The sequence below is a fragment of the Anticarsia gemmatalis genome, chromosome 25, assembly GCF_050436995.1.
Source record: "Anticarsia gemmatalis isolate Benzon Research Colony breed Stoneville strain chromosome 25, ilAntGemm2 primary, whole genome shotgun sequence".
Lineage (NCBI taxonomy): Eukaryota > Metazoa > Arthropoda > Insecta > Lepidoptera > Erebidae > Anticarsia > Anticarsia gemmatalis.
In genome coordinates, this window is record NC_134769.1 from 4,923,152 (window position 1) to 4,935,299 (window position 12,148).

General features: G+C 34.0%; 1 protein-coding gene across 3 annotated transcripts in view; it reads right to left on the reverse strand.

Moving 5' to 3' along the window:
* LOC142983926 (uncharacterized) overlaps nucleotides 1-12,148 on the reverse strand; it is a 241,187-nt gene that overhangs the window by 55,063 nt on the left and 173,976 nt on the right. For all 3 annotated transcript variants that reach the window (XM_076131135.1, XM_076131136.1, XM_076131134.1), the window contains one exon: nucleotides 9,885-10,007. In XM_076131135.1, coding sequence (XP_075987250.1) covers nucleotides 9,885-10,007 — 123 coding nt within the window. The remainder of the gene's footprint in view (nucleotides 1-9,884; nucleotides 10,008-12,148) is intronic.

A 12,148-nucleotide genomic window follows, 5' to 3' on the forward strand; every position in this document is an offset into this window, starting at 1 on the left:
TTTGTGAATTTCAAGAATTTTCTTGTTCTAAACAGGAAAAATAAGCAATGCGAAATACGAAACACTAGTGTATTATTATTATTATAAAAGAATGAAGACAACTTTTACCATCAGTACACGTGTCGCCAACAATATGATTTTTTTAATTTTGATAAAAAATTATAAACTCATATTAATATTTTTACTATCATTTTCCCGATTTAAATTATTTAGTAGTCACAAAAGTAAAGTAAGTAGAAAAGTCATTTATTCACAACAAAATAGAGTACATAATTGTGTTATTATATAAAAGCGCTATATGTATTTAACCTCGAAAAGGTATGTGAATTATTTTATAAAAGTGTTAAAATAAAATTAAAGGCAACAAAAAATCTTTTCTTATGGATTTTCATCGGCTTCCTTCCTGGTATTCTAATATGTTAAATTATGTAGGTTCAGTTGAAAATCGATATGCAGAGTGAAGGAAAGTGAGGTGCTTATCGCGCCAGTGACCTCCTTCCATTGTGAGGCTCGATCACTCCCGCGTGTATGTGTGCGTGTGTAGTAGGAGGGCCACGTGGTGGAGTGTCAGAGGGACAGTTTAATACGATCAGGGAGGTGTGTTTTCTTGTATTTTTTTTATTTTATGACAATTACTCCTATTTTTGTTTAAATTAGGTTCAACTTGGTCACCACTCCTGAGCAAGTATCGTTTAGCATAATATGAAACAAGTCTTAGTCAATATTATAGACTTGTTTTCATATATTTTTTGATAATTTATTTATCGAATAGGATACCTGAAAGTCATCCTTCAGCTTTAAAATTCCCCTTAAACTCCCTCTTTATTATTGCTCTTCGTTTTATTTTCAAAATTAAAATTTTGGCTCCTTCCACCATAAAGCTATAATAACGTCACATCCTATGATTCCAAAAAAGGCCATAATAAAAACTTAGCTTTTAAAAATTCAAAATCCTGCACGAAAGTGGACACGAAATAATAATTCACAAGCAAAGATACGATGAATGTAACACACTCGACAACAAGAGAATATTAGCTTGCTATTGTTGGGTGGCCTTTGTTTAAGCGAACCTTGTTAAACCGGGTTCATTTGATGCAACTGTACCGGAGATTAGCACCCAAATGATTGTGTGTTAGGATTGATACAATGAGTGGAAGTAATGTGTGCAGTTCTTTAAGAAACGGTTATTATAATCTTGTAAAGAGTAAGAAATTTTTAAGGCATACTTTTAGTGGAAAATTAACGACATATTGCGCCCTTTCAATCGTATAGAAATATTTTATAGCTTTCTATACAACGAACGCTGTCAAAGATAAATCAAGACTGTTCAAACATAAAATATCTCGAACAATTTTACAACAATATTACCTGATTTGTCCACAAGCGCAATTCTCTATATTCGGTACTATTGATCGACCATTTGACGAATGTACTGCAAAAATAGAGTTTTCAGCGCCCGTTAGAGGCGCTGATCAGATTTTCATACAACATTTTTTTGATAGCCGGCCGTTATTTTATAGTCGACAATAGGACAGATAGTAGGAAATCGCCACTTTGGTCAGGCAAACCCCAGGCATTCTATTATTCCTAGGACTTGTCTTAAATTTTCCTTAACACATGTCCCCTCTACCACCTTGTGCGCGAATATCGGTCACCTTTTGTTGGTGCCCTATTGTTACATGTAGGGTTATTAATATATTTTTTGAGGTATTGTCCCTGGGCAAATTCAGGTGAGTGTTTGGGTACACATAAATCACTATTATGACTCCAGTTCGATATTAGAAAGGGTCTGTAGGATTATCTTTGAATTATGACTTGTTTAATAATGGTAAACGGTTGGTCAAGATTCGGGTCTGTTTTTGGTAAGTTGTAATTGGCATGTTAATACCTTTGTATTCTGAATTATTGGTATTGTTCTCTATTATTCTTCTTGCGTAGAAATATAATTAAAGAAAGCTTATTACTGTTTTCGAGAATCATCGACTACGGTGATGTGAAAAGAGGGATTCTTTTAATGGCTTCTTATTACATGGTAGAATAATCTACCATTTTAGCCAATATACCTACACGTTACTATAACATAACAATGTATATTGGCTAATATTGGGTTTCCACGGTTGTCACAAAATTTGATACAGTATGCTACGTCTAACGTATCGAGGTATGGCGATGTGTTTACATATATACGAATTTAAATTACAGATTTAAAGTACCAGTTTTTGTTATGTTTAGAATAGGTTGATTTTTATTTAGAATAGGCTGCTTATATGATTATCAGAAGTACTAGAACTATAATTTAGCATATCTTGTGTATTGAAAAACTTGCGTGAAAGTTTCGCAGACGATTTTGCGGTTTATTTATATAAAATACAATATTTTTTTAAGTGGTTTCCTAAAAGCATATTACAAAGGCCCCTTTATACTTAAATCGTTCGTCCAATTTTGATCTATTTTAAGTCGGCACCACACGAAGTATTGTTCCTAAAACTATTGATTCTTCTTCAAAGAAACGGAACTCGGCTCGTTTTCTCATGAATATTATAGAAGCTATTAAAAGACATTTACTTGTCTTTTGTCGACGTTAAAATAACCATTTTGGAAAGTATTTTTTTAGTTCTATTGACCATCTAAATAAACCTTAGTTGGGTCCTTTTGTTACTTCCATTACTTTAAGATTTTTGTGTCTGCAACTGGCTAATGGAAAGACATTTGATGTAAAAGCTACTAGGACTTCAATATGATTTCGTACTAAATAAACGTTCTTTTTATCTTCACGCGTGATGCGGTAGACCTCAACAGAAGACAAAGTAGCTACTGCAGAATTAATAATAGCCCTTTGTTGTGGGTCTCTTCTAATGGAAGGTCATTGATTGCTAAACCAAACTTACTTCCAAGCTACCTACAGGAAGCTTCAAAATCACACTAATGATCGGCAGAACGAGATATTCAAAGACATCAATCCATTTTCTAAAATATTTTTTAGTACTATCTGCTGACCGCAGTTCTTGAAGAAATGAAGTCCTCAACCCACACTCGGCCAGTGTGGTAGACTTGAGGCCTTACCCCTCCCCTATTACGCGCGGGGGCCCTTGCCCAGCAGTGGGACAGTAATAGGTTATATTTTTATTACTTTATTAATTAGTATTATCAGCAGACATAATTAATGTTTGAATTAAAAGCAGTTAATGTGGGGTCTCAGCAAGTGGCTTTGCCTAATCCCGTAGGAAAAAGGCCTGTTTTTATGCATGTTTGCATGAACATTTCTATGTGATCCGAAATAACACACGTTAACAATGAAGTTAGGAATAAATGCAATAGATAATAGAGTAAATTTGGTATCAATTAGAACAGTTATTGATCTCGTTAAAACATGCTGAACAATGCTTGATTAGTGTACAATGAAACTGTTCCCGTGTGATTCGTTCTGTGGTAACTGTTTAGATAAATTAAACGGAATATTTTAATAAGAGATGTGATTTTAGCTTATTATTAAATAACATCATACTATTGACACGTTCATTTTAATGTCATGTTTTTTTGTGAATTTTATTTGGCTATAATAAAAATATACCTTCATTCTACAGGCATAGAGGAAGTACCTATTGTACAATTTTGTTTTGTAGAATATCATTTTAAATAGGCAACTGCTCGACACCTATTTATTTTATAAGCAGACCGTCTGAAATATACAGCTAAACTATATTCTATTAATTGGTCTGTAGTTATTGCGGGCAGAGCTCTTTTCTCAGTAGTGGGATTTCGAAGGCTTGCACCAGTTTTCTAACTGAAATAACAAAAACCACTAGTGAATGATCTAGCATAAAGGGACAAAAATATTAATTAAAATCAAACTGTTCTCTTAATTAGACTGTCACAGCAATTAGTTAATAATATAGTATTACAAGTAGCAAAGAATACAATAGGCGTTTCCCAGACTCATAATAATTAACAATTTAGGCGTAGTTAATATACCTATTATTATATTACATTGAAGCAGGTCACCTTATACTTCAAGTACTGGAAAGTTACATAGATTTCTTTTTTAAATAATTTATTACTGACTTTGAACACGAAAGCAGTATTACGTAAAAAGTTTAATGGGTTTCTGTCACGGTACGGTGTGATTGTGAGATGAGCGAGGCTCGTTTCGCTAAGCTCAAGTAAAGAAATAAGTCACAAAAAATTACACCTGAAAGTATAATAACACGCTTTATCTTATTATTATTAAATAATTCTATCCTCCCGGCCGATATTGGAATCCGTTTAGGTCTTAGTTCATTGTGTCCTAGTGGGCACACTCTATTTCCTTACTCTCAAAGTCAGGGGGACGGATAACTGACAAACCAGTGAGAGGCCAGACGCAGGAGCGAAGGTTTTACGTGCTTACCAAGGCAAGGGGGTTTGAAACCCTCAACTTCTTAACTCCGGGATAACACTGAAAAATACTTAACAGAAAAACTCAGATTCAACCTTATAACGACTTGGGTACGAAACTGAGACTTAGGCAGTCGGATACACACATTTTTTATACGAATTGGAAAAATCTTTCGATACAAAAAAATGTTAGGCATTAACCTTAAATCATTACCAGTACTAATAGTATGACCCAGTATCTGAATTAACCACACTGCCTAAGAGTTCACTCACTGAAGCCTACTTTCATAACAAGTTTAGTAAAATTACAACTCAAATTAACGAATCATTCAATAACGGACTTAACTGATTGCTATTGAATTATAGCCCGCTGCATCTAAGACCCATCGCTATTGAACTGTAGCCGGCTGCTTCTAAGACAGGCTCTCAAGAGAATATTTCGGCCTCGTTTAGCCTCACTAGAGCGGGGCATTCCTCGCTTCGTTTGCAATGGAACCACGTCCCAAGAGGCGATGGAAAGTCAAAGCTATTAGCTGAACATATCAAAAACTCAAGAAAGCTTTTAAATTGTAATCGTATGTAGTTCGCAAGTCTCTGATTAAGTCTTGTAATGTTATTCAGTTTGGATAAAGAGACAAGTTTAACAGATGAATGGATGTTTTGAAGATAGTATAAAGTAGATTTTAATGATTTTTGTTTGAACAACTTGTGTCGGAAAACTTTTTGTAGTTTTAATAGATATTTAGAGTGACAAATAAATTGTAGAAGGTCAACGTAATGTTGAATTGATAGTTTTTTCAAAATGATTGTCAGAACTTATCGCCGTCAGTTTAGAAATTTACGACGATGCAATAAGCAGGGGTGTATCTTCCCCTTCCAAAGAAACAGCCAACTCTGGGCTGACAAAAAATACTAAATTTATATTGAATAGTATCTTTTTTAATAGTTAAACAATTTTTTGACACTAATTTATTGTACGTTGGCGAGTTAAAACAGTAAGCAAGGGAATAAGTAAACGAATAAAATAATAATAAGTAGGTATTTTATAGTTAATTTTGTATGGAGTTCAACGCCCTTGTTACATGGTTATTTCGTATGATGACAAATAATATTAGGAAGTCATTATTTCTTATTTTATCGTACGTCTATGTACATAGTAAACAAATAATTCTAATAAATAATGTACAACAAATACTAGAGTTTAGTACATACCTTACTACTAAAATATGGATACCTCAGTCACGAAATACCTATCATAGGTACAGTCGATAACAAAAGTCGCTATAGAAATTTGTCATTTTGAAAATCTATATTCGGATACAAAGCCTACATACACATAAGTAAAGTATTTATCGTGTATTGAATCACATGATAGTATAAGATTTAGATAGTGTGTGATCGAAATCAATAGGTACATAAATTTTATGGGTTATAATAATACTTATACTGAATATTATAAGATTTGCAATAAAAATGGACAACATAATGAAAACTATCTTTGGACTATTGACATATTTGTGTAATGCGGAACTTAACCTGATATAATAGAGTAGTAAGAATAACGCAAAATACCTATAACAACTTGTTTTAGATAAACAATGATGAATTATTTGTGAATAAGATAACATGCACGAATAATAACGATAGCGAGAAAATATTTTATCCTATCGATATATTTTACACATTCAATACAATTTTATTTGAGCATATAATACGTAGGATGAAGTTATTATGTCAAGAATTAAAAAATCAATACGTCTACGTGTCGAATTGATTCTTAAAATCGTGATCTCAAGCTGAAACCCATCTACAAATATGAACCTTAAAGGTATAATAATACGAATCTTAAAAGTTTATGTGTCCGACTGTACCCAATACTTATTATTTAGGTTTTTGACGAAGACATCTGGGGACAATCCCCGAGTATTATTGATCTTTGTATATTGTCATTATTTATTATTCATAACGGGCTAAATTACATGGCAACATATTGTTTTGTTTTACAAGTACTATTTAGATCAACTAGGTATTTTGTTTAGTACTTATTAATTTGTGATTGAAGTTGTTTAAATGAAAGTTGAATTTGAAAGTAGATATTAGATTGCAAGGTTTTGATTTAAAGCTTGAAATGGTAAATTGCTCGCAACATTAATTTTAATGTAAAAAATATGGATTTATTATTACAAGCTTTGTTTATTATTAAGTATTTATATATCTTTCAAAAATTTTGCCGGGAATTGGAAAATAAAAAAAAGAAATTGGAAAAAAGAAATTGGCAAGCGAATATCTTTGATAATAGCAAATAATTACATCCGAATAAATTGTTCCTAAACGGTAAATATAAGTTATTAGCAGCGTTTCGACGGTTGTTACTTGAATCATTGCTGTATGATTCATATGTTTCCAAACAGATGATCTCAATATGCTTTGTTTATTTTAATTATTTCTCTAATTTTGTTCTTCTGTAATATATATATATTTTTTTTTCTTTTTATATGTGTATGATCGTTTGGTCGAAATAAATGATTATTATTATTATGTATGTCTTTTGTATATCTCGGGACTATGGAGTCCCGGACATTTGGAAGGCATGCGTGGGGCCGAAGCCAACACGTAGAGGCCCTTTTTAGACAGCTTTAATCTATCAATAATGTGTGGTGTCACAATCCGGTGATTATCCCTGTTTACACTATATAATGCACCCAAGGACAATCACCGGACTGTGCGGAACTATGGCAAAACTAATGGGAAAAAACTACTCGGGCTATTGGGATGGGGAGCTGATGGATTGGAAAACTATGTATCTACGGGGACTATGGCGCCTGCCTATAACAATGTAAAACACGTATAAATGGCAGGCGGAGACTCGCCAACTCACAAACTGGGCCCCCCAAACTAGTCGCTCATTATATACCCTAATAATTTTATATATGTGTCGTACAATTTAAGAATGTTTTAGTAGTTAAACTATTAACTTTTTGAACAAAAGCTAGCAGTTGGTCGAAGAAAATATATGCAGAAAGTCAGTACTAAAATATTTCATAATATATTCCTCTAATATATGGTAATACGGTTGTTAGTACGTAAAGTACATTTCGTTGATTATTTGATGACGCATCACTTAGGGCCCTCCCTCTGATGTTTTATTCCTTGTCCTCCCTGGAGTGACTGCGGCGAAAGGTCAAAAACACGACGGCTGCCTGTCACACCGGAGTGTAACATGCAACGGTATTTGTTGAAGGAAATATTGATTCTGAACTTATTTTGGTATCGCCAGAAAACATTATGTGGACTGTGATTTTGATGTTTCTAATGATATGGTATGGTAAATTTGTAAGTGGATCAACAGAGATTTTTGATAATTTTCTGTGTAATCCGAACTTTTTATTTAAAATTCGGGTGAAGTGGTACTAGATTTTTAGCACAGAAACCCCAAAATTGTCCGGTAAAAGGACCCTCAATAAATCCACACTAACATGTTATCTATTGTCCTACACGAAATATATATTCGTAAACCCCTAGGCTGAACAGTCAACATACCAGTCAATTTGTTGCTCAGAATCTCTATAAAGTCTATGTTTTACAACAAAAATGATTGATACATAAGACCTAAACATGACTGACAATTCGCGGCCGCATGAAACCTTGCCGTAAGGGAAAGCAAGAACAATATAAAACAATTATTTCGAAAATAATAACCAAAAAATTCGAAGCTTTATTTTGACGTAAAAAGTTCCTGGAAAATTAGTTTTACACGCAGTCCGTATTGTTTTGAACAAATTATAACATATTTTTTACTCGGTAAAACTCCTACGTTTAATCCTCCTATTCTACCAAATATTGCCCACACTAATTAGATTTATCTAAGCTTTCAAAAAACCTCTGTTAAAAAGTAAAAAAGAGGATTTTTTTTGCTGTGAGTATAACAAATTACTTTATGTGGATGTTTTTACCGTTTACAACACTTAATTATGATATTATGAAGGCTTTATTGCTAGGCTCGGTGTTACATGTGTCACGGATTTTTAACTACATTTATGTCAGATTGTGGGTAAACATTTTTGTGCGACGAGTGATGGATTTGACTATCAAAATGGAGGTTAATTTAATTATTAGGAGTATATTCTAAATTGTGACAAGGGTGATAGATTATAATTAACCAAATACTATTTTTCATGGTTTTGATGTTATAATCTAAGTGGACATTACTTTATTGTTATGAGCATTATTTGCGTTGATTACTTTTACATCTTTCTGCTCGTATATACTTCAAATATTTTAAGTGGTGATAAAGGTATTATTGATAATTTATAATAACCTAAATACTAGTTTTCATAGCGTTGATGTTAGCGTACTAATTGAAGCACTATAACAAGTAGGTTTCACGATCACCCATACCCACTATTGAGCCCAAAAAATAGACAAGTTTGACAATAACTCCCGTAAAAAAGAAAGATTCAAAGTCACCGTTACGCTTTTTGAACCCAAAAATAGACAGGATTGTAATTTTTTTGCGTTGATTACTTTTATATTTTGTGCTCATATAAAAATCAAGTGATTCAAATGGTGACAAACGTACTATTAATAATTTATATTTAATCAAATACTAATTTTCATAGCGTTGATGTAAGCGTACTAATTGAAGCATTAAAACGAGTAGGATTCATAAAGTACATAAACAAGCGGGTAAGACGATCAATCTCTATACACTATTAGAGCCAAAAATAGACAAAATTGTAAAACATCTCTCAAAAACTTTAACCAAATTACGCGTCGGTGTAAGTGTCGGCCTCTCATCTGTTGAGAGGATGTCGTGGTTAGACCCTGTATGTTCTCATACACAACAGCGACTTCTCAACAAAAGATTCGCGCACGTATTTTCTTTTCAACAAGAAAGGCTTAGAAAGTTTGCGTATTGTTAAAATGAATGTGTGTGAGTAAATATTTATTTTTAACAAGCCCCCGCCAAGATGCGTGAGGTATGAAAAAGTTTTGTTTATTATGTTGACTTTATGTTCAAGTATTTGGAAAGGTGGAGAGCTGAAGACATTTTTTCTGTTCTACATGCATACATATATACATAAAATCACGGTTCCTTAACATAGGGGCAGGCAAAGACCAGAGATTTTATTATATAAATGGACATTTTATTTTTCTATTCTCTATACAATAAATCAGAAAAAATCTGTTCCATACTGTGTGTTAGTTAGCACTAGGAATACACTTGCCACTTAACGCGAAACATAAACGATTTGAATGCACAACCATTTTGGTACTTTACAGGCCCCAAAATGAAAATGGTTTTCGTTAAAATAATGATAATAGCCGATTATTTTCAACGTCAAAAACCAAGGCTCTATATGCATTGCTAATGATTCTTTCAACATAAAGCTAGAATACCAATATCAAGTATATCTACTGGTTCTATATTGTACTGTTTCCTGAGACGACATTCATAGAAAATAAGGAATATTAGATTTTTAGACAAGGTTTATATTTCTTGTACTCACCAAGTTCAGAGCCACAGACACGCGGGATGATTTCCAAGATGGCGGAGCAGGAGGCGTCCTCGAAGCACAGCTGGCGAGCCAGCAGGCAGTTGAGGATCGCCATCGTACCCTTTATCCCGGGCCCTGCGGAAGACAGGAAAAAGTTTAGATACAAGGTCTTTCCAGTACTCAAGGTCAAGTAAACGACGATTGGCCACGTCATTTACTTACAAAATCTTCGGATTGTGTAGGTTAAATGTGTACGTATTATTTTTTAAGTTGTTGTGTATTTCTCTGTAGTCATTTACAAGTTAAAATATTTGTACTGCGGATCTGTATATTAAAGTTTATGCCAGTTTTTTTCAGTATCGTGACATTTAATAGCGCATGCAAAGTTTCATCACGATGCTTTCCTTCACCGTTAGAGCAAGTGATAATTATTTCTATAACTTCGAAAAGTCAATAGCCGGGTCCTGACTGAGCGAGCAGTCTCGCGAGGCAATATCTAGGTCTCTTTTGTTTTAGATGGAAATGAGCGGGACTGAGATATTGCCCCGTGAGACTGATCGCTTAGTCAGGACCCGGCTATTGGTGTGTTGCCTCGGGTTTGAACCTGCGATCACTTGAGTGGTTTCAACTTAAACCACTCGGCTTATACTATAAAAATATCCAATCAAATCTAGAATCTAAACCGTTTTTGGAAGAGCCATAATTCAAATGTGGAACTGGCGGAATAAACATCGCCATTGAGGCAACGCGGCCAAGTTGGAAATATATCCGCGAGTAGGGCTGCCTCGAGATGTGCACTTGTAAAATGAAGATAGTTATGTAATCTGCTGGAGATAAGAAATTGAGCCGATAATGTAATAATGATGATGACTACTGAGAAATAGGTTAAAGAGAACCAAGCAATGAATATATTTGCCACTGTCGTAGAACGCTTTAAGTTATCAATTCGTTGCATTTCTACGTACTCCTTGTAACGGGTACTTTATGAGAGACTAAATTCTTTTGAAGCAGTCATCGTTATGAAATATGTAATCGTTGTAATGTATAAGCTCGAGACTTCCCATAAAATGTACTCAGAAATCATAAATACCTTATAAACTGACAGATAGATAGTTAAAGTAACTTTGGCATTTGTGATCATCTAGGAGCTATCCATCGGTTCCCTAAATAAACCAATAATTTGGTGTTAATTTAACGCTTCTGTCTGCTCTCTTTACTCATTACCAAGAGTATACTGTCTAAAATGTCCCGTAACATGAACAAAGTCCACATTAAACTCCACATAGTTTCAGGTAACCCTACCGCGGCCCGAAATAGCTGGCGGGTAGTCGAGATTCTCTATCGATCGAAATGGATGCAGTTTTAAAAGCCGCTTGCTTCAAATATTACCTTCTTGCTCTTTCATACTCATCCCTATTGCTTGCTAGTGCTGTTATTGAGTTTCTAACTGAGATTCTGAGCAAATGTTGAATTTTGATCTATGTTGGTGTTCATACGGGCTAATGGTTTGGTATTGAAAAGTTTTGGTAGCAAGCAGTGTGAGATAGAAATATCGTAACTTGATTTTGAAATGAAATTATTTGTATCAGATATTCTACCGCTATTATTTAGGCTTAAATAATGTAAGACAGAGTGCATGGTCGCGTAGATACAGGGCAGAGATGAAGGAAAATATTTTAACAAGTTAGTGTTTGAAATCTATCTTCCCTGTCCCATATGTCGTATCTATTTATGTTGAGGCTAAGTTTGTCTTTATTATAGTAGACAAAAGTAGATAGATGATCATTTGCGCAATCCATATTTTCACACACTGCCAAAATTTTGCGCCCATCTTCAAATATAACTTTTCGAAAAAACTACAATTACTAAGATACTCACGTCCGAAAACAAGAAAATAGCACTACCACGTTCCTTTTTCTCATCGAAACGTAAAACTCACGAAAATATTTTCGACATTCTCGATTCTACTTCACGTACGTACTATTCGTAACCATTGTGAATATTTGCATAGTAAAAATAAACACGTAGTGATATTAATGTTTTAATGGCCACGTCTGCGGTACCCGCGGTCGTCTGCTAGCGACATCTAGTGGCGAATAACGTTACTAAAATATGAGAATTTTCGACGCAGATGTACGGGTTTTTAAACTCGAGAGGTTTTGAGGTTTTTGATGTATTTGAGAATGGTACTGGACTATTTGAGAATGTATTGTGGTTCATACGTGAAGCTAGAAGAGATAAATGTCGCTCGGAAGTTAGTGTGTGTATATATTTTT